Source organism: Mitosporidium daphniae, assembly GCF_000760515.2.
Source record: "Mitosporidium daphniae strain UGP3 chromosome Unknown contig-39, whole genome shotgun sequence".
NCBI lineage: Eukaryota > Fungi > Microsporidia > Mitosporidium > Mitosporidium daphniae.
The window spans coordinates 1-22,028 of NW_013546401.1; the positions used below are offsets into that span (position 1 = coordinate 1).

Consider the following 22,028-nt stretch of genomic DNA (forward strand, 5'->3'; position numbering starts at 1 on the left):
CAGCTCAATCGTAAGACGAGCAGTATGTGTCACCGTTCTCGTGTTTTTAATCGTTGTGGCTCTGGTTTTGAAAAGCCCGACATCGTCTGGGGAGCCATCAACTGCGGCTGCAGCTGCCACGCCCAGTGCCATCTTGATCCCCAAAGTCGAAAACGCCTCCTCCAAAACATCGCGGATAATCTCACTCCAAAAACAGGACTCATTTATGTGGCTAAAAAATTCCATAAAAAAGATGCAGACCCACTATACGGGTTTAGATGGCATGCTGACTGTAGCAATTACAGCGTGTATTTGCATCGCTACGCTACTTGCGTTAAGAGTTGCATATGGTCTGGCCGTTCCGGCACGTTCTCGATCGAAGCATCTTCATACTTATATATTCAAGCTAGCTGGGATATGCACGGTGATCGGCTTTAGCGCTTATTTCATATCTTCCACAAATTCCTCCAAAAATTCCTCCACAGATTCCCCCACAGATTCCTCCAAAGATCAAAAAGCTGAATACAACAGAGCTAATGGATTATTCTGTAATTTCGCAGGTAAATATCCTGATTACACATGGAGGTTGAAAAATGTGACCGACTTTTATGTTTTCTTCAATGGGTCTCAAGATAGGACGTATTTTCCTTCAGCATTGAAGCCCATGTTTTACTTTCCCAGGCAGGATGGCTTTTTTACTGCAGAAAAAATCCCGTCCAACGAAACTAGCAGCCCACCCAAATGGATTAGGTCTTTTTATTGCACCGAGTCTATCGAATTATTTCTCAAAATCTTTTTCATTTCTAGAGGCTTTGTTAATAACAAATCTTTTCCTGGGGAAACCTTTCGTGATGAATTAGATCACCACATGAAATGTGTTGACAATCGACAAAGCTTTCTTTTGATCCTTACGGAAAACTTGGACTCTTTTCTCAAGAACGACGACGAAATATCCCAGTTTTTTGACCAGAAAACTCTAAAAAACGAAGATTTAGTACAAAAGTTTTTCAAAGGCAATTATTCAAATGCTGCTGAAGAGGAGCAGAAACTACGGTATGCTGTATCTACTCATTTCAAGAAATGGGCTGATCATGCACTGGTGCCAGCTGTAATTCAATCCCATGGTGTAAATATTACCGTGAAAGAAGACAACACCCTTTCTTTTAAAGGGGCAAAAGGTAAAATCTGGGAATTGGGAAACTATGTTGCTAAAAACGATTCAAATTTCACCTTTTCGCTTCAAGGCTTGACGAGCGGTGTATTAAAGATACCCATTTTGGGTGAAAAGCTCGAACCTTTAGATCTGCTCAAGGGAATATATATTTGGAATCAAGATAAAATGGATAACTTGGATCATATGAATATGAATATGAAGGCTGCACAGGGCGCGTTGATTGATGCAAGTAATTCCACAATTACGCTATTGGGATACATGTATCGGAATTTAACCGCCAAAAATAGTTAGTTCGAAGTTTGTTGGTGCGCCAATCGCCATTAAGAGGGGTCTATAAAATTAAAATTTAAAATATCAATTCCACATGCAAGCATTGAAAGCCGAATTAGAGGCGAAAAAGGCATCACTTGAATATACACGCTCAGAATCACGTAAATTGTACGTTGCAAGAAGAGATATTGAAAAAGAGCGCGTGAACTCGTATCTATCTGCACATGAGGAGCGCCAATTGGTCAAAAAGAGATGCATTCCCCCACAAGAGACTGTTCCGTGTCAGCCTATTTCTTCTGCAGAAAAAAAGGAAGCATTACCCCACCAAGCTTCTTACAGCAAAGCTGCAACGATAAAGATAAACACAATTGAAAATTCAGAGGAGAACCGATTTTCCACGCTTCTTTTCGAGCATCAAGACACACTTTCTCTCGATCTCAAGATGAACAAAGAACACGGCATGACATCACACGAGTTCCTTTTCCTATTTTTCAAGTTTGTTCATTTTAATTTCTCACATTAGAAAATTGCTACTAGAATGGGAAAAGGCCGAGATCCGGCAAGAACCAACCAACGGACAGGTGCTCCATCCTCAACTGCCCCACGAGCATAAGCCCAGGGCATTTCCGGAAAATCAAATGGCCCTGAAGGGCGTCGAAACGAAAATGGACCAGCCTGAATCTTTGCATCTGAAGGTGATTAGCGAATTGCAGCCTGTTGTCAGGAACAAGCAGTTTCTTTCCGAAATTTTTACCCAAACCAGCCAATATTTGATGCCGTTTTTTGTGCTTTTGCAAGAACAAAATATTCCGGACTCGGTGATTGAACACCTTATGGAGATTGTCGGCTTTTTGCAGACGAAACAATATGTCAAGGCAAACGACGCCTATATACGCCTCTCAATAGGTAATGCGCCATGGCCTATTGGCGTAACCATGGTTTGTATACATGAGCGTTCAGCTCGGGAGCGTATTCACTCGAATCAGGTAGCACATGTGCTAAACGATGAGCGTCAACGCAAGTGGATCCAGTCCATCAAGCGGTTGATTTCCTTTTGCCAACGCGCATACCCACCTGCCCGTATTACGCAGGCTCTAGGCTAGCTATAAATACCGCAGGGTCTCGTCTCATTTGGAAATCGGGGGGGGGTTTAATTTCCATTTCGCTAGCGTTCTGACTCCGCCCTTTGATTTGTTTTGGTCTAGTTGTATGATTAGTTTATTGAAGGCTCCTTGGTTTAAGCCAGCGCGCCTGTATGAATGTGCGCTCGAGATCGAGGCCATCTCTCGCGTTCACGGTCCGCCGCGTGACGTACCTGTTTTCCAGGACTACAAATCCTGCTCCTGAAAAAAGCGCCTTCGCGTACTCTGCCAATAAATAGTAAATGGGCATGTCAAATGGGATCGGTGAAGGGTATGGTTAATGGTAAAGTTAGCCCGAATCACGGGTGATGATAGGAAACATAAAAAGTAAAGCGTGGAGGCCTACCTGCAGAAAAGAAGAAGGAAAGCGTCCCATCCTGCCGTACAAAAGTATGTTCGTCAATTTTTCTGTCCTCTTTAAAGCGGAGCTGTGCCAAATCATTAACTGCATAATCGCGGAAGAAGAGCACACTACCTGGCCGGAGGAGCTAGGATTCAATGCAGAAAGGCTTACCTCAAAGGCATTCCGGACCACTAGATTATGGCTGGCTGGAGGTACTGCTGAAAGCATAAAGACGAGCGTCGCGAGTGTAAAGCTTGGATGCATCTTGGTCGTGTCAAGTAGGGAGTAAAAATTCTTCCATGTTGGGGCTGGACTGGCATCCAAGCACAGGCCTTGCATGCCAAAATTACAGTTAATGTCTTGATTCTTGTGCATGGGAAGGCCAAGGGCCAATTGACCCTGAGAGATATCTGTGGCAAAATCAAAAGCGGCCACCCAAAGCCGATGTGCAAACCGCTCATATTCGGGTGATTCCATGATCAGCTTTACTGCCTCTGTGGATATCTCGACACCATAGCAACGCAGCAATGGAAACTCTCTAAGTAACGGAAAAAGCAGATTCCCTACACCACACCCAATCTCAAGCAGGAAATGACCTTCCCCCTCTCCAGACAACTCTGCAAATTCAGTACCGAGCCAGTGACGATCACGGAAAAAGTGGTCCTTGTTACGACGATAAAAGAGATTCCAGCTCTTCTCACCACACTCAGAAAGGTATTTGGACGTCCAAAATGGCGGTATCACCATCACTTAAATGTACAAAATTTATTCAAACTTCGGACACCTCTGATAAGTGCGCATCCTTCAATTGAGCCGCGGCTATCGACCAAAAATCGGTGAGCCAAAGATCAGCATACCAAGGCACACGCTAATGATAGATGGCAAAAGGAAATTTCAATTTCGATGCCACGACCACCGGGAGTCTGACTTGGTGACCATCAGGGTTAGGTCAGAATTCAGGATGCCATCGTGGGTCCACGCCAGAAATATCTTGACAGGCCTTCGATGCCTGTGAAATGAGCTCGACGATAGGTGCATAAAGTGAGACTGGCAGTGGTTGCTTGACCTTGGATTCGCTCTGGACGGTAGCTTGGGTTCCGGCTGCTGTTGATCCCCCATCCTGAATGTCTTCTTGGGAAAAGACGACCTGGCTCACGTAAGCAGAGACATGTGCAGAAATGATGTCCTTTTCTTTCTCGCAAGCAAGAACTTTGATGCGTTCTAAAGCCCCTCGTGCATGAATAGAGGGACCACGAACCCGTTGCTCCATCGTTGGCTGGCTACCAGCTAGAAGATCAAAGAGATCGCTAATTTCTTCAGAGCGATGGGAAAGTTCATCCGCAAGGGCATGCACGGATGGCACAAAGAGCCCATCTACAAAAACACGGCCCAAGAATGTTTGCAGTGCAGGTCCCATACGGAACACAAGGGGAGCATGCAGCACACGCATACCCGGTGCTTGGGTATCATAACGCAGCGATGAAGGGTCAATTTTGATAGCACAAGCAGAGTTGGGCTGCGTCGACATTTCTTGCGAGGCATTTGGAGCCCGTTCAGTGGCTGATAAAGCCAGTTCATGTGCCGTAGCGTCAAGACGCTCAAACAGCGCAGCGCCAATCCAGGAGAGCCGACCGTGCGCCAAAGGGCCTAACCCAATTGAGGCTAAATCGCGCTGCCGTACGCTTCCCAGGATGCTCCATCCCGTGATCAGAGCAGCCCATTGTAGTGCAAACGACTTGCGATAAAGCCAATAGTCTTGAGAATTGGCCAGCCGTGCAGCTACGAATGCTGCCAGTACTGAGGAACACGCCATCTGTATGTCCTGTTCTTTAGCCGGCGTTTGGGGCTTCATTGGCCCTGCCGTTGCAATTTCTACTTCCGCCGGCTGAGCAGCGGCGCCGGTGGTCGTATTTAAGCATTGAGCCATGGAGAGCGGGTCTACAATGATGTCTGGAGATGCAAGAACAACCATGCAGGATCCATTTCCATTCAGAGCATCAGAGGCAATTAGTGGCAACAAAGATGAATTCCACGTGAGCAGCGGAGATGCCCGTTGGCGAACCAGACGCCCCTTTGAGGCAACTCCGCCCAGCATCCAAAGAAGCCGCGATGCTGTGGCCGCACCAAGTATGGCATTGACCCTTTCGGTGTCATTAAAAATGGTAATAGCCCGCACACTGCCATCACTAAGATATACCACAAGCCCATAATGACCATCTGTTTGGCGCAGGATGGCACCAAAGGAGTCGATTTTTGTAGATGATGCCCCAGTATCGCCTTTGCGTGGTAATACCAAACGCTGACCAGGTAATTCGAGCTCATCATCCATTGGGAGACGTGGGAACGAAGAAAGCCAACGCGAAGTTACATGCACAGGGCTCACTACCACATTGCACCGTTTCTTTTTTGAGGGCAGGTGATTGTTTTTCTTTGCCGACATTAGGCTGTTTTGCACTTCCCCCAAAAAGATGATCATTGTCTCCGTGGCCAAAGGATGGACTGCCCGTAGCATAGACAATAGCGCTGCCATTTCGTCTCCATTAGAATCCAAAGCTTTGCTTCGAATACGTGCTGAAAGCGGATAAAAGAGAAGATTCGGGAAAAGGCGTCCAATGCGCTGCAATAAGCTTCGTAGCCTGGAGCCTAGCTCCATGGTTGAGCTAGAGCCCGGAGAATCTCGCAAGTCATCAAGCATTTCTTCCAGAAACGGTAGCCACGGAGCCAAAGGAAGCTCTGCCAAATACAGATCAAAAATGCCTGCAAGCTCTGGCGCCATTCGCAACATCTTCAAAATCATAGAAGCAAGTAACAAAGCTTGACTGTGCGTGCACCCATTGCTCAGTCCAGAGCCATAGCGGAGATCCTCAGCATCTTCATCGCAAAAAGAGCGCTCATGCGAAGATGAGTTTGTCCCGTTTGGATCAGAAGAAGAGGCAGATGCCACAGAAGATGATGCTGTTGAAGGATCATTGCGTCTTTGGTTGGCATTTTGGTGATGAGACGCAGAAGAGGAAGAGGATGTTCCAAGAATCATTGCCTGCAAGTAACAGTGAATAGCATGCATTGCAAATGTTTGTGCGTTAGGCTCCTCCGGATACGGTGTCAATGCAGTAAATGAGGTCAACGTCGACGGAGAGGTTGTCCCCAGTGAAGTGGCGGATGTGATATTCAGCGAACATGGTGGTGGTTTTGCTAGGCCAGGAGATCTTCCAGCGGTCAATGAGGATTCATCTGCGGAGCACGTGCCAGCAGCTTCCACGCCCAAATCATGATTTTCTTCTTCTTTTTTGGCGATAAATGCACGGAAGCGGCGGCGATTATAATGACCCCAGGCAGCCCAGGCGCGTCCGTGGTTGATGTCCAGCTGTACTGCTTGCGAGTGAACCTTGTTTGCTTCTTCAATTCCGGTGAGGTTAAGAGCCTCCAAAAAACGGCCTTTAAGGGAAAAAAAGTCCGACTTTTGAGAGGCGCCAAAGTATGCCAAATTTGTAGAGTTGATAATCTCAAGCCCAGCTACAAGCAACAACGTTCCCGGAGACGCACAGCATGCCGTGGAACTGGATTTGGCTGCGCCTTGGTCATCCGCACATCCTTCGGTGGCTTGTGCCGTGCTGCTGTTGGTGTCCGTATTTGCACTTGTAGCCCCTCCACTAGCACCACCAAACGTAGCAGCAGCGTGAAGTGGTACGGCCGCTGTCAGCCATGGTGCTGACAGCGGATCGTAAAATGCATCAAGATAGCATTGTGCTTGCTCGCTCAACTTCCAAAAAGCATCTTGAATCTCGATGTTGGGCAGCGTGTAAATCTTATTGAGCAGCTGTACGCAAATATCTGGAAGACGATGGCGACGAGCTACAGTCGCAAAGCGATTGATCAGCCATGCGCTTTCATGATAACCGCGATAAATCAGGGTTCCTCCAGAAGATGCAGCAGAAGAGGCCGAAGATGGGGCCGTAGATGGGGCGTTCATATTGCCAGGACCTGCGGCTCCACCCATTATCACCATGTTGTCTAGTTCCGTAACGGTGGCTGCAAAGAGCCCATTGATGGCCGAAAAGAGAGACTGCCTCCAAGCAGCCAGCTCAGACCATGCCCCAATGGAATCATAATGGATGGAGGGAAGCCGTTCCCGCCAGGTGCCCAAGATTCCTCTGAGCTCTTGCACCATAGTCAATTGGGGCTGGAGCGGTGATGCATTGGAAAGGTGAAGATTGCCCGCTCCACCGCCTCCAGCACCAAGGAAAAGTCCGGCAGCTTCCTGCACTTCCACAAAAAGCTGAAAGAGAATTGATAGCGAATCATTTTGAGATGAGCCGATAAGTGGCCATGGCATGGCGGCCCATTGTGCAAGAGTCACCTGGAAACCTTCCTCGATAAGGCGGCCCAACTCAGCGACACGCCGACCAGAGAGGACTGTTGATCCAGAGGATGCGTTAGCTCCTGGCCCATGGATCCCACCAGAAAGGCCAGCACCAGCGCTGGTACCAGTACCGCCCCCGCCGATATTTCCAACAACTCCCGTGATGATTTGATGTAAGTGAAGCAGAGCATCGTAAAAAAGACGCTTAGGTGTTGGGGCATCCGCAACAAGCTCTAGTGCCGCGCGCACAGCGGCTTGATCTTTAGAGGTGCTCCAGTCCAACAAGCGCCAAGATGCATCAAGTGAGAGGTCGATGTCATTGTCTACCTTTGCAAGTTCAACCAAAACGTCCCATTGTTGCAGCCGCCGCGCAGCAGCGATCCATCGCTCCTGCCATTGTTGCATTTCATCCCCGCCTTCTCCGAATGAATGGGAAGAGGCATTTTCAGACTTTTTTGCATCACAAGATGAACCTTTCCGGGCACCATAAGCATCATAATAAAAGGAAGATCCATCACCGCTAGGGCAAGCGGTACTATCACACGGATCTTTCATGATGTTGACGATGTTTCCAACTTCGTTCTTGACAAGTGGTTCTGTGGCAAGACGTCCTGCTCGCGCAACAGCCTGCGCAGCCTCCAAAACTACTTGTGCACCTTCAAGATATTCGGCCTGTTCCAGCGAGCTCGCAAGAATGGTCTGCCCGTGGCGTGCCTGGCATCTCCGTGCCCCGAATGCACCATCACTCTCTCCCATTGCTTCATATAAATAGCCGAGAGCCTCATAATTTTGTGAAGCCCTACACATGGTCTCAAGAGAAAGTACAGGTGCAAACCAATTGAAGTTTTTGGCAAGGTACCGTAGCAGCATCTCACTGAGCCCAAACTGTACCATGATTTGGGGATGATGTAATGCGAGAGCTGAAATAGCCTCCAACAGCGTACATGCCGGTAGCGTGTGGTTTCGCGGGGACCAAGAAGTGGAAGAAGAGGAGCTAAGCAAATGATATGGCCGTGATAGATTGTATGAGAGATCAGCCCCTATGGTTGAGAGCAATATCATGTCGGTTCCTTCGCGTTCGCGGTTTTGAGAAGCAGCTATGGCGATTTCGCCAAAACATCGTACCCAGCATACATGAGCCCAAGCTCCATCTACACGGGCTAGGGCTGAAATCGGACCTTGAAATTGGGAAAGTAAAGGTCCTCGAGCACGTTGTATGAGGGCCAAAGCTTCGTGGATCCAATATGAGGTCGCAATGGCCTCCCAGTTCTGAACGCCAAGAATATAACGCAGGGCTTTAAAGGGACCCTCCAGTGATGGTTGCGCAAATTCAAGAGAAAGATAAATCACCTCAATTAGCTGATCATACAGCTCAGGCTCGCCTCGACATTCTACCATCAAAGATAAAAAGTCTTTCTGTAGTTGAAAGGTTACTTCTGAATGTGCAAATGACGAGCAGGGCATCGCTTCAGGGGTAGATCGGGAAGGAAGATCCATTGATACATGGGACTTTCCATACACCAGACAAAGTAGCTGAACCATAGCCCGGCGCACTTTTCGGATACTTCCGAGCCGAATCTTGGCTAGAAGTAGGCCCAAATCACCCCAATGGTGAAGATTATGATCACCATCTTGGCCATTTGGGTGATCATCACGGCCGGCTCCAAAGTGACCTTCCATGGCCTGATGGCCCGAATCAGAGGAATTTTCGCGGAGCTTCGCGTAACAAGAGGCAGCCATAAAAAGCAAGTCCATTTTCTCTTTCAACATGAAAGTTCCCCCGTTGAGCCAGTGAAAAATTCTCACCAGAATATCTTCGATTACGGCAAGAGGATAAAGCATCGGATGCGAGGTAATCATTCCGATCACGCCAAGGAATTTTTGTCGCTCCTCGCTAGATGAGACCAAGTTAGATGCCAAAGCATCCCTTTCAATGATATCAAAAATGAGTATCATTGCTAAGCCACGAATGGTGGAGAGTATCTCTTGAGGACCGCCCATTAAAATATCCTTTTCCGTGATAATGGCGGTACAGAAAGCAACCTCAGAAGCAGAGGCCGGGGCTCCCGGCGCAAGTGCTTCGCGTGCCAGATCTGACAGCATGCTAATTAGCACCGAAATAGGAAGCAATGTTGGAGGTGCAGCTGCGATGGAGGCGGTAGATTTCGCCTGAAAGTCATTGTTATCTTCGTGAGCGTACAACACTTCACCAGCTATTGTCGGCAAGGCGGCAGTTGTACGTTTTGAAGAAACAGCGCCAAAGTTCGACCAAATAAAGAGCAAGACAGGCAGCAGTGAAGGAAGCGAAACTATGAGTGCCGGATTGAAATCAGAGGGAACAACATCCAGTCTTTCCACAACTTGACCGTTTTTCTTATAAAATAAAAGACCAGAAAGCGACAGTGAAATACGAAGCGAGAGCACAGATGAAAGAAGAGGAGAAGATGTCATTGCAGACGAGAATGAGTTTGCTCCCCCACTAACACCATGTTGAAGCAGCGATGTTGGGTATGAAAAAAAGAACCCAGGAAAAAGCGAAGGGATACGCTCCATAATTATCTTCACATATCTTTCTCGCTCTTCCTTGGCATTTACGCAAAATATCATTTCAAGCAAAAAGAGGGCATTAAGAATCGATCGTAAAGGCTTAGGCAATTCCGAAAACGATGTCGCAAAAGCTTGAGTAGCCATGGGAGGTTCGGCAGACGAGGATGCCTGAGCTGCGTTTGCAGGCAGTGGGATCATGGACGCAGTTTGTGCTGGAGAGGATTGGAAAATCTCATCAACCAAATGCCATGGCAAGGAGAGTCCAGCTTCTGCAGCAGACATAGCCAGTTTTAATGCATATGCATCATACTCCAGGCAAGGCATTGATGATACCGATGCTGCCAAAGAGGCACCACCACCATTACACACCGTTGATGAGGGGTTCACCGGTGGCGTAAAGGTAGGCTTTGCCATGAGAGAAGAAGAACACAGGGTATACCCTTGGCCAGAAAGGATGATTCGAAAAAGGGTTTCAGAGGTGCCCTCCCAAACACCAGGCCCAAGGATCGGTATCAAAGGCAAAGGTTGAGCCGCCTGGGCGACGCGAGTCCTTTTTCGCACGTGATGCTGCTTGGACGAAGATGTTGTTGATACTGGAGAAGGAGTCGTTGCAGATGAGTTGTTAATGGAAAGAGTTATAATGCAATCGATAATTAAGAGCTGGCCACTTTTCATAAGATCAGAAATAGGTGATTGTGGCTGCGAAAGTAGCGAGCTTATCACTTCCAATGCCGAGTACCACCACCAACAAGGAGCTTGCCCCATTGCAGCCGTGATCTGCAGGGGAGATATGGTTTTTATTGGCGATGGGACACCTGCTGTTGAATTTTCTATCTTTGCTGATGAAGGAATCCCCAAAAAGGGAGGAAACCCTGGAGCTTTGTATGAAAACGAGGTTGGTATCACGCGAGCTTGATTTGAGCAGGCGGTCATTGAAGCAAGAGCGCTCCAAACAATTCCGTGTTGTTGAGAAAGTGACGCCATAACATGCTCGGATCCAGATATTGAGCCAAGGCCTTTTGTCATAGGTGGGCCATAGCCTGCAAGTACATGCAGAATGGCGGAAAGTACGCGTTCGAGCGACATTGATAACGCTATTGTCAGGATCTCTATCACTGCAAATAGACGTCGAGAATCAACAATAGTGCTGTTTGAGCCACCAAAATCTAGCAATACACGGAAAGAAGACTCGAGTTCTCCATTTGCACCTACTTCATTTGGATGAGATGCATAAAGAAGCACCTGAGCCGCAGCGAGATTGTACCGATCCTCGTCACCGTCGGTAGGAAGTTCCTTGGCAACAGTAGTAATGGTAGTGTGGCACCACTCGTTTAAAGACTCCGAATTGAGACGAACCGACATTTTCGCGATGGCAAAGAGAAGGGCAGAAGAGCAGAACCCCCGCTTTTCGATGATTTTTACCAATTTTTCTTGTGAAACCTTGTCAAGTTCTTTCAAATCATTGATCCAAGAAACAAGAAAGGCCTCCCGAGCAGCCCAATTAGGAGGGTCATCACAGGGATCAACGGCATCGATAAGGCTGCAAATAAAGTTAAGATCACACTGTATACGCTGCTCAAGAACCTGTGGAAATGAATCCACCAATGCAGCTAGTAGAGGTAGCAGCAGAGGTGCATTTTCGTTGCAATGAAGCACACCATCGCTAGAGGACACCTTCGCTATATCAGATGCCTTAGGAGCTGTGGCGACCAGCAGGGCGGTACCTGCTTGCCAAAGAACATCTTCGAGTGAAGTGGCAAAGGCATCTCCAAAACGAAGCAGTATCCGCTCTCCTCCCTTGCGGGGCTTAACCTTATGTCTTTGGATCATCCGCACAATGAGGGTTGAGACACTCTCTGCAAGCTGCGGGCTCAGAAGCTTGCATACTGAAGAGGATCCGGAAGCGGAGGGATTCTTGCAAGACAATGGATCTTTGTCTTGTTGAAGATGCCCAGAAAGAGTACCTCTTTGTAAAGAAAGAAGCATGGAGGCAACGACTTCGGAAAAATTTGCATTGGCCCCTGGGCTGTCCCTCCAGCTTTGATTGTTCTCTCCTAGATCGAGACGACTGGCCAGAAGCTCCCAAGTTCCTGGAGAAAGCACAATGTCCCGTGCCTCACTGTGCATCGCCATGAGCTCACAAAAAAGCCCAACAATACGATCATCCTTCAGTCGTTCTCCCCCAACAATCACTTCAATGGTAACCGAAAGGTGTTTGCAAAGATAGCGCAGTACGGGCCTCCTGAAAGGCGAGGCTCTTGTCCTGCGAACCATTTCTTCAAGTGAGCACAGAGCGACCAGCGTCTCTTCTAGAAATACTGATGAGGTTGGTGGAAGCAGATGGAAGACATCCAAAATGGCTACGATGATGCCGATTTCTGGCGCCAAGATTTCTGGAGGCCCAGAAGGAGACGCCGCCTTGGCAGCTTCAGCCCATTGCCTGAGATGCTCTAGCAACTTGCGACCAATTTCGGCTTTAAAATAAGAAGTGAGAAGCTCAAGTAAGCGGCCGAGACCCTCTAGCCCAGGTATGGTTAACCGCTTATAATCGGAGAGGTTCATCAACACGGGACGAAGACCGTGCTGCATTAGCTCTTTCGGTAGCTTGTGCTGCATGGCTATGACGAGAGCAAGACCTGTTTTACTTGCGCCCACTATATCAGGATTTCGAGCATAAAGAGACTTGAAAAAGATGGACACAATTCGATTCCTGAGTGCCAAATGGTTTCCCGGTGCTGAAAAAGTAGGCGAGCCCATGGCTGCCGTAAGGAGCCGGATGCAAGCTATGCGAAGCCGGGCCCCGAACGGGCCATTGCTTCCCTTGGCCACTGCTGATGTGACAGAAGGTGAGGAGGCAATCTGTGACCCTGAAGGAGTGGTGGCGCTCGGTGCAGGCGATGAAGAGGTTGTGTTTGAGGCTGCATGTGCTGGACCTGCACTTGAAGGTGTAGCAAGCGATGCTGAGACCGAATTTACTCCCATTGAAATTGAAGATTGATCTTCAATGGTATCAGCCATGCCCACACAATCTGTAACCAAAGCAAGAAAAGATGGGGAAAATTCCAAAAAAGACGGATCTTTTTTCATGACAAAAGCTATCGCTTCAATTATTCCGATCTGATGAGAAATAGGAAGCAAAGAGATGTCTCTTCCTTCTGGACCGCCAAGCCACTCTTGCTCAATGATTGTAGATCGGATGGGCTCAAGTAGCTTACAAAGAGCCCGACCTGCAGCAGATGATACCACAGGAACGGGTGGGGTAGTTATTCCGGCACTTGGAATAGAAGGCCGTGCATCTTGTGTGGGGACCGATGAATTGAGTGTTTGCGATGATGTAATCGCAAGCGCTGGCTGCGCAGCGGGAGCTGAAGATACCGGTATATGGGGTAAAGCACCAAGAGCCCCAGACTTTGCAGCAATAACATCCCCATCCTGCTTTTCAAATTTCTTAGCCAGCTGTTCAAGCATCCCTTGTGCCATGGCCCTATTTTTTTCCAGAGGAGATGCAAGCTCCTGCGTCAAAACCCCAAGCAACCCTAAACAAGGAGTGTCGTTCCTTTCCTCAATAAGAACAAGCAAAAGGGAATCAAGGGCACGCTCGGGCGCTATCTGTAGCGAGCAAATGCCAACCAAATGCTGACTAGCCAACTCAAGGGACTTGAAAAGGGCTTCGGCACAAAAAGTGAGAGTGGTATCTGCAACTGAAAACCTTTTCTTTTTGGAGAATATTTCGCGTAACAGGTCAGATCCAGAGAGACGGGCATAGATGGACTTTTCTCGGAAAAGCCCGCATATTCGAAATAGGATGTCCTCGACGCCATGCTGGAACTCCTGTTGAGACAATTGCTTAAAGGCAGGATGATTTTGATAACATGTCCCGCGCAAAACTCGAAGCAAAAGAGAACACGCACAAATTCTCAGCTGTGGATTTTCAGAACATAAATACTCGTCAAAAAAAATATCAATAATATCGCTACTGCGCTCGCTATCCCTCATAGCATCGGCAAGCCCCAGTTCGAGGTTTTCTCTGATTTGATGCAAGAACGAGGCCGAAGGGAGATGATGATGATGATGATGATGCTTGTCGTCCATCTTTTGGAAATCATCGAAAGTTTTATCGAGAATTACGGGGTCATTAACGCAAAAGAAATGCCCGTCCACGGTACTAGTGTGGTCCGACTCGTCGTGATTAAACCAAGAAAAGTAGGCTAGATATCTGATCTGGATGCCGATCAGCTCTTTAGTATGCCTTAAGCGCTTTTCCTCCAAATAGGAACGAGTGATACGAGGAAGATAATGAGCAGGTGATGAGGGAGATGCGCTATCTCGCTTCTTGAACGACTGCTGTGATTCTGGCAGCCACAAGAGCTCATTCCACTGTGAAATAAGCCGATGCAAAAAAGCCTGCTCGTGCTGAGCCTCTAAGGGCACCTGCAATGATGAAGAAAGATGCGTCTTGAAATTTAGTTGCCGTATGGGTCTCTTATTACGTCCTGCAAGCTTTCCAAGGATCCTAAGCGCAGTATGAGCAAATTGGGAAGGATATGGGAGAGGTCTGCAATGAGCCCAAAGAGCCTCAAGCAACTCTGGCATGACACTGGACAAAATGGGATCGAGAAAATCCTGCGTCAAATTATCAATACAAAGCTCCAGAGTCCGCAAGCCTTGAGACAGCAATTCAGGCGTCATAAACGTTGAAGACGATGAGGAAGATGAGGAGGAGGATGACGAGCCACTCGAGATGTTAGACGTAGGTGCTGACGCTTGTGAGGCGGCAGATGTTGCTGATAATGGTAGAGTAAAGCCGCCTTGATTCTGTGACGCCGTACCAGAGGCGGATGGCATCATAATCATCATTGACATTGAAGGTGAGCTTATAACTTTTAACGAATACACAAGTGGCTTCATCAAAAGTGAAAGATATGGAAGCAGCACAGAAAGACGCACAGGAATGGTAAGCGCCAGCTCGACAACCAAATCCTTCAGCAAATCCGTGGGTTGTGGGTATGAAGGCGTTAGCGGTGTGTTTGATTCATGGCTACCTCTGGAAAATGTCTGAAGAATCTCAATGGAGTGAAGCAGGGCATTGAGTGTCTCAAGAATTGTTGGCAGAATAGGAAGAATTTCACGATAAAGAATTTCAAAGCGGCCACCCCCAATGGCTCGAAAAAGAGTTCTAAGAAGCAAAAGGGCATGAAAAGGCTCCTGTGACACTTTGGAAGAACCGCAACGTAAACACGAAAGGATCAGTTCAGGAAGAAAAGCTGCCCAAACACCCTCGATTTCTTCTGGATAAGCCCCCAAAGCCATCAACATTAATTTCATTATACGCTGCAGACGGGCTGCACTATCAATATTCATCACTTGGGATAGCTCATTGCCGCCGAAAAGATTCTTGGAAAGCCATCGAAGCAAATGAAGAAGTGTGATTTTGGCAACCTCCGGCCCTCCAGGTCCAACCAAAAAAACTTGAAGAAGTGCGGAGAGTGCAGGCACAGATGTAATTGCATTGTATATGTTTGGGCAGTTGGAGGAAATGATGTCCGAAAAAACAGAAACCTCCAGCAAAATGAAAATCTGCGCAATCTGCTCCACCATGTCCTTTTCCTCTTGTGCGAGCTGGCTTTGCAAAAGAGACGCATCATATGCCAATCCTTTGGCAAAAAAATTGATCGTCTCACACGAAAGCGAAGAGGAAAGACCAGAAGAAGGCTCTTGGATGCATTTTTGATCGGACGCACAAAGACGCACCAATGTGGCTACAAGATCCCCAAAAAGACGGACAAACCAAATCGACTCCTCATGAAGGATACCTCGAACCGAAAAGATTGCGGAAGACAAGGGGGCAGGTGATGGTTGAAGCGAGCGAAAGGCGAAAAAGATCACTTTAAGGCCTGTAACTAGTGCACGAAACAGAATTCTAAAATTTTCTATGCCAGTTTCTTCAGAACCGAAAACAGGCGTTTCCGAAAGCATATGAATGGCCCTACAGTACGAGTAAAATATTCTCCAATAGGCCTCTTTCCTATTGGCCATTGTAAGTTGCGGGTGGGAAGCAAGAGGAAGCCCGACCACAAAGTGTTCCGCAATCGTACTTAGCAGCCTAGCCGCCACGGCCCTGACGCCAAAAGAAAGACCGGAGCGGTTATGCTCGGACTCTAGCAAGCTTACAAATGCCGGTATCAAAGTCCAATTGAAAAGAGAAACCGGGATTTCCGTTCTAAAATGGACTATAAAATCAGCAAATGTGGTAATAATAATCGGTCGCAACGTACGCGCCGCTGTTGATTGCAGAGAAGATGAACAAACGCCCTCCTCGTCGATGGAAAAATTGAACAAATGACATTTTGATGGGTCAAGAAATTCGCCCACTTTTGCTCCAAGATGGGGCCTAACATCCTGCGTTAGCATTAAATGGCGAAGAGCAATCAGCACTTCCCTTCTTAGCCCATATGAATCTTCTGGAATGATTCCAGAAAGGCTCATCAGTAATTTTGGAAAAAATGGTGCAAATGACTTCATGGATATTGGAATGGCCCTGGCCATAAACGTTAGCAGGGACAAAATCTTTCATTAACGAAATAAAAGTACCTTAACGTGGATAGAAATTACCTCTAAAGGTAAGCTACTATCATCCAAAGTAGTCAACTGTCGATCCAACAGTGTGGTACGCGAAAATTCGACAAATTGCATCATTAAAGGACCGTTAACAAACAAGTCGGCCATGGGTTTCTTGTAAATCTGGAACAGCACCACGATGATCAGCGGACATTCGGTGGCAACTTTTAAAGAATTTGATGCCGATGGTTGGTGAGATGGAATGCAATGCGAAGCGCTAGAAGATCCCATTGAATGCGAATGTATCCAACTAAATAGATCCTTTACAAATGAAAGGAAGAAAGAAATCAACTGCGACAAAGTAACCGAACTAGGCGCTGCGGATGGTGGAATCTGTGCCTGCGGTACCGGTGTCGTCTCCAGCTCATGCTGCACCTTGGAGAAAAGGGTCTTGTGCCAATCAACAAAGATCTTTAATATGGATAGCCCGGTGCGCTCACTACAACCGGGGCTAGAGAGCCATGTTAGAAGCAGAGAGATGATAGTTTTTGGCTCCAGCACTTCAGTCCGACGCAATGCTGAAAGAAGACGAAGTGCATCGAAAACATTGTCGTCCCTGTGAGAAGAAGAGAAGGGGGAGCAAAATGAAGAGGCGCTTGTTGAGGGTGTTTCTGTATTTTGTGCCAAAGACAATTCCAAGACATTTTTCATTAACACCGCTTTAATTAATTGCGAAGCCTTTTGCATTAAGGGGTCAAAAACGCAGCAGGAAGATGGAATGATAAGGAAATATTCATCTACAAGCACATTTATCGATTCTACGGCAATTATGACAAAAATGGTACCGGAAAATTTGGCATGATCTAGGTTTGCTTCGACTTGCTCTGCTAAGGACTCAAGAAGCGATGCAAGCTTGTTTTGATGCTGCTGATAGTACAATGAGGATGCCGAGAATTTGCTAATTTCCTCATTGAGCATTATTTGAAATTAAATTTTAATTTTAATTGTTCAAGTCTTCCATGAAAGATAAGGGCCCCCATTGCACACGGGTGTTATCGAAGCAAAATGTTATTATTGTTCATCAGCAACATGCACAAAGTGCAATTATTTAAAAATTTATTTAAAAAGGCCTTATTTTTGTCGTTGTTATTTGTAAGCATCTTTGAAAAGCCGGGAGGCAATGGAAATTGATATGTCCCGATCAAGGAGACAAGGCACCTCGAAATCCGAGCTGATTTGCAGACAATTTTGAATGGAAGTCTCTGAAATGGAAATGGAATGGGTATCCAAAATCAGTATGCAGTTACGAACCCTGGACAATAAAAGACGATCATCGACAGAAAGGTTCTAAATGTTAAACGCAAAGAGCAAATACCCTGTTGGCAAGAGCATACGGATTGCCATCGACGACGTTTGCCGTGTTCAGCCTGGCCTGTGTGTCCTCTGGTAAACCGATCCAAATGAACCCGTTAATTCCTATTATTAAATCGACGCCACAGGCGAGGGAAACAAAATGGAATTTTGATCTCTGGATATTCCGTGGATTTACGGCGACGAAAATGCCATTGCAAAGCTGCAAAAATAGTTACATAAGCACAAAGGGGTACCTTTCCATATTTAACACTTCTAGTGTGAATGGAGACCGAGCCATCCGCATGAATAGCCTGCACTTCGGCGGAAATCAAATCGCCCTCGACGAAGAACTGACGAATCAGCAACTCGTCTTCTTCTAATTTTCTTCTCTGAATGCCGCCGGGAAGATAAATTGCCGATAGCTGCAGGGTAGCCGGTTGTTGGCCATTTAAATCGATGGCCCACTTTCGTTGACAAACCCTGATGACTCGGCCAACGATGACATCCCCGATTTCGCCAAGGTATCTTTGGAATTTACAAAAGCTTAAAGTACCTTGCCTTTGGAGGGATAACTCGTATAAGTTTGTTGATGTACTCGACATTTCCAGCAACCGTAGACAAGATGGATGAATTTGAACTGTCGAGAATGGTACCGTTTCCACAAATAAACGACTCTATGTCGTTTGTGATAAGATCTCCGGGCGTGTAAAACGAAGAAGACGAGATGGGAGGCTTCCGATCGTGTATAAGCTTATTGCTGCCATGCACCAAAAGCTCGTGTATCCAATTTGAGGCCATGGGGATGTATAAATAATTAAAATCCGGTCCGATAAATTATTTAAGGGAATAAAAATTTGCATGTACCCTAAAACGGATATCCATGCACCTTAAAGCAGATATCCATGCACCTTAAAGCAGATATCCATGCCGCCCCGCCAAGCGGACAAATAATTTGTTTTCAACAATCAAGCGAAGCATACAAGCTATTATTGGCGGCGTAAAATTTGCAATTGCATATTTAATTAAACCTTGCGCCGCTCTGCATTAAAAATCACATATCTGTTGCGGATACACGCTGCTTAAATGGTCTGAAGCTTGGAAAATTATATACATCAGTTTAGTTATGTTCAGCGGGTTGTTCAGAATTTTGCGGGCTTTCGTTTGGAGGCTCGAGCGCAACACTGGCTCCGTTAGACGGATCGGGCAACATTTGGCACTCATCATCTGCATCAAACCAGGATTGTTCGACGGTTTCTTTAACGCGCTTCACGTATTCTTGGCGGTTTTCCATGTAAAGTTGGGCCGCGTGTGCGTTAGCAGGGCTGTTTGGATTTGGATCGTGCAAAAGCGACTGGATACTTGTCAGTATTGAGGAAACATCATAGCTGGGGCTCCAGCGATTCTGAAGAATGTCCAGGCATAGCTGGCCATCGGGATAAACATTTGGATGGAACATCTTGGAGATAAATTGTACCGATGGCGGCTTGTTGGGATAGCTTTCGTCGAACCGGAGGACCAGGCGAAACGTTCCATCCTCAAATGGGGTATCCTCGGGGCTAAAATGAGCGCAAGATGCAATACCCGAATATTACGGCCTGCCAAAGCATGATGTTGTCCGAAAGCGGCGATCCCGCAACTCCTGGCGGCGGGTCTTGCTGAATGCATCGGAAATCTCGCATCAAACGGCGACGGCAGGGAGTTGACATTATTAATATTTGCTTGCAGGTTTTGAATTTAAATTCCATCGATAAACTTGTAAAATGTTGCTTTTAATTTGTATTTTCATGACCATCCCTTCAAAGTCAGATTCATCGTTGCCGACATCTGCTTTTGCCTCGTCCTCTTGTTCTTCTTCGTCTTCTGAAAAGGAAATACGCATATCAAACGTTCAGGACGTACAGTATCCTTTTTGGATCCACTTTTTCTCGGGCGGCATCGCTGGATCCGTCAGTGCTGTGATAACGTGCCCACTTGAGCTAGTCAAGACTAGGTTCCAAAGCTCGCAATATTACACCGAAAATGTAAAATGGAGCTTCCGGAAAAATCTATTTCGAGCCACCTTTGGCCACGTGTCTACCACCCTGGGAGCGCTTCGGTATTTTGCTATTTTCATTTCTAGATTGATTTATTTAAACGAGGGCTTTTTCTCCTTGTGGAAAGGCGTTGGCGCCACATTGGTCGGTGTCATGCCTTCAAGGGCAATCTATTTTTCTTCCTATCAAACGTGTAAAACTCATTTTAGTCAATTTTTCTCCAACGGCATAGAAAGTGCCCCAATTCACATCGTATCTGCCATTTCAGCAGGTATGCATGTTTCATTCTCATTTTCAATGCTAGGAATCGTTACCACCACAGCAACAAATCCAATTTGGTTGGTTAAAACTAGAATCCAGCTTCAGTCGACCCCAAAGATTTATAAAAATTCTTTTGATTGTCTCAGAAAAATCGTTCGTAACGAGGGTCCGTTGGCGCTGTATCAAGGAATGACAGCATCCTATTTGGGGTGCGTCGAGGGGGCGATTCAATGGGTCCTTTATGAAAAGCTAAAGGCTTTTTTTAAAGAAAAATCAAAAGCATCTTCCGAAAGCGGTTCCGGAAAGGCAGCCTTTTTTGCGGCAGCAATTTCTAAAGTCGTAGCGTGTTCCCTGACGTATCCCCATGAGGTTTTACGAACTCGACTGCGCCAAGGGGTGGTTGGAACGCCAACTCAAATTAAGGCTCCATATAAAGGCTTGGTGTCCACTATTCGAAGGATTTACACCGAAGAGGGAATAGCACCATTTTATGGCGGCATGACTGCCCATCTCCTTAGAGTCGTTCCCAACGCGGCAATTATGTTCCTTTGTTATGAGCTTCTTGTTAGCTCAATATCTTACAAATATGGCTGTAAAGAAAATTTTGCTTCCTCGGAAAAGGAAGAACTAAAGGCAGTATAAGTATAAAGCGCCACGGCAGCGACCGTGGGAGGTTGTAAACGTAATAATTTAACAAATAAATTTATTGTAATTCTTCAAGCTCCATTTTGTCAGCACACAAAGCTTTGTATTTCAGCCTCCAAAGACCTTTTGGAAATGCTTGAAGAAAGTGCTCTTACAACGTCTTTGGAAGATATACAAGGGGCTGATTGTACAATGGTTTCCTTTGGCTCTACAATGGTTTCCTCTGGCTCTACAATGGTTTCCTCGACTTGGCCAGCGTATATCGTTCCAAGTTCATTGTTCTCAAAAACAATGGATGAGCAAAACCCATCCGTCGATGAAATAACGAGAACAATGGAGTCATCTTTGCATATCTTGGTCCAGCAAAGATCGGTGATCGCGGCAAAATGCATGCCATTCAACACAACCAACGGAGAAGCCCGATCGGTGCGGTATATAATAACGGAATCTTGCGTTCCAACTGCAAATACCATTGCATATGGTAGAGATATCAACGACGTTCCGCCGATCAGCTGAAACAAACTTGGATGGAATCGAACAACAACCGGCGCCTTATCAAATGGCCCCAGAACAATAGAAGGCATAGCCTGAGCAGTGCTTGAAGGTTACAAATCCGATATGGTGTTACGTTAATAAACTAGCGCGGGAGTACAAAAATAGACACAAGTGTTGCCGCCTAGCAAAGGGAGACGTCGCATCTGCAATGATGCCGCATGGGGTGGCCAAAATAGACCCATCTGGGCTAAACGAAAGCCTTCGGAAAAATGTGACCAACGTTTCATCGTTGAACAGTTTTGCATAAGTGGGTTTGCCTGAAACTTCGGCGCATTGATTAGAGGGCACACGAGATAGAATGTGTATGCATTTGGTTGAGAATTTCTTATGATTTTCATAGGAATAAACCTTTACGGATCTCAAAATTACGAGAAACATCCGGTACCTGTCGCTGCTTTGGGTTGCAAAAAGAAATCCAAGCGGATCTAAGCTAATGCCTTGCACAAAATGAGAATGATCGCGAAGTATCCTTGTTATTTTTCCTAACGGATAGCAAGCGTGTGCATTACCTGTAGAGTAGCACCAAATTACGGTATTGTTGTTGGTCAGGGCCAGGATGATAAAACTGCCGCAAGGGGACCACTTTAGATCGTAGATGTCTTCAGAGTCAGCAATCCTTCAATTAATGCAAAGACAAACCTGCAAATGACGATAGGATTCCACGTCTCTTGGTTTTCCGAGCCATTCTGATCAGACGCATCTGTCGAGGCCATGCCAAGTTCAGCATTTGGAGATCGCGCCTGAAGTGACCAAAGGATCAAAAGAGCGCCTAGAAATAGCCAAAAAATCGATACCATCACCGGCAGAG

The 22,028-nt window shown here is 46.6% G+C and overlaps 8 protein-coding genes across 8 annotated transcripts; 3 read left to right on the forward strand and 5 right to left on the reverse strand.

Moving 5' to 3' along the window:
• On the forward strand, positions 1-1,444 carry DI09_39p10 (uncharacterized protein; the record flags this gene model as incomplete). The annotated part of the gene is made up of 1 exon (XM_013382297.1): positions 1-1,444. A coding segment is annotated over one exon (1,444 nt), but the record flags the coding sequence as incomplete, so codon positions are not given.
• Positions 1,445-1,517: 73 nt separating this feature from the next.
• DI09_39p20 (Prp18 domain-containing protein) lies at positions 1,518-2,526 on the forward strand (the record flags this gene model as incomplete). The annotated part of the gene is made up of 2 exons (XM_013382298.1): positions 1,518-1,897; positions 1,947-2,526. The coding sequence occupies 2 exons, from the start codon at positions 1,518-1,520 to the stop codon at positions 2,524-2,526; spliced, it is 960 nt and encodes a 319-aa protein (XP_013237752.1).
• A 328-nt stretch (positions 2,527-2,854) lies between these two features.
• DI09_39p30 (uncharacterized protein) lies at positions 2,855-3,655 on the reverse strand (the record flags this gene model as incomplete). The annotated part of the gene is made up of 1 exon (XM_013382299.1): positions 2,855-3,655. The coding sequence occupies one exon, from the start codon at positions 3,653-3,655 to the stop codon at positions 2,855-2,857; it is 801 nt and encodes a 266-aa protein (XP_013237753.1).
• Positions 3,656-3,857: 202 nt separating this feature from the next.
• On the reverse strand, positions 3,858-17,351 carry DI09_39p40 (uncharacterized protein; the record flags this gene model as incomplete). The annotated part of the gene is made up of 4 exons (XM_013382300.1): positions 3,858-14,599; positions 14,645-16,045; positions 16,091-16,382; positions 16,428-17,351. 4 exons carry the CDS (start codon positions 17,349-17,351, stop codon positions 3,858-3,860), a joined length of 13,359 nt encoding a protein of 4,452 aa, XP_013237754.1.
• A 168-nt stretch (positions 17,352-17,519) lies between these two features.
• On the reverse strand, positions 17,520-18,524 carry DI09_39p50 (uncharacterized protein; the record flags this gene model as incomplete). Its single annotated transcript, XM_013382301.1, is given in 4 exon segments — positions 17,520-17,720; positions 17,749-17,946; positions 17,963-18,251; positions 18,280-18,524. 4 exon segments carry the CDS (start codon positions 18,522-18,524, stop codon positions 17,520-17,522), a joined length of 933 nt encoding a protein of 310 aa, XP_013237755.1.
• Positions 18,525-18,843: 319 nt separating this feature from the next.
• Positions 18,844-19,432, reverse strand: DI09_39p60 (ubiquitin-conjugating enzyme; the record flags this gene model as incomplete). The annotated part of the gene is made up of 2 exons (XM_013382302.1): positions 18,844-19,282; positions 19,308-19,432. 2 exons carry the CDS (start codon positions 19,430-19,432, stop codon positions 18,844-18,846), a joined length of 564 nt encoding a protein of 187 aa, XP_013237756.1.
• A 78-nt stretch (positions 19,433-19,510) lies between these two features.
• On the forward strand, positions 19,511-20,662 carry DI09_39p70 (uncharacterized protein; the record flags this gene model as incomplete). The annotated part of the gene is made up of 1 exon (XM_013382303.1): positions 19,511-20,662. The coding sequence occupies one exon, from the start codon at positions 19,511-19,513 to the stop codon at positions 20,660-20,662; it is 1,152 nt and encodes a 383-aa protein (XP_013237757.1).
• An 89-nt stretch (positions 20,663-20,751) lies between these two features.
• DI09_39p80 (uncharacterized protein) lies at positions 20,752-22,017 on the reverse strand (the record flags this gene model as incomplete). The annotated part of the gene is made up of 3 exons (XM_013382304.1): positions 20,752-21,262; positions 21,294-21,836; positions 21,860-22,017. 3 exons carry the CDS (start codon positions 22,015-22,017, stop codon positions 20,752-20,754), a joined length of 1,212 nt encoding a protein of 403 aa, XP_013237758.1.
• Between the last annotated feature and the right edge of the window lie 11 nt (positions 22,018-22,028).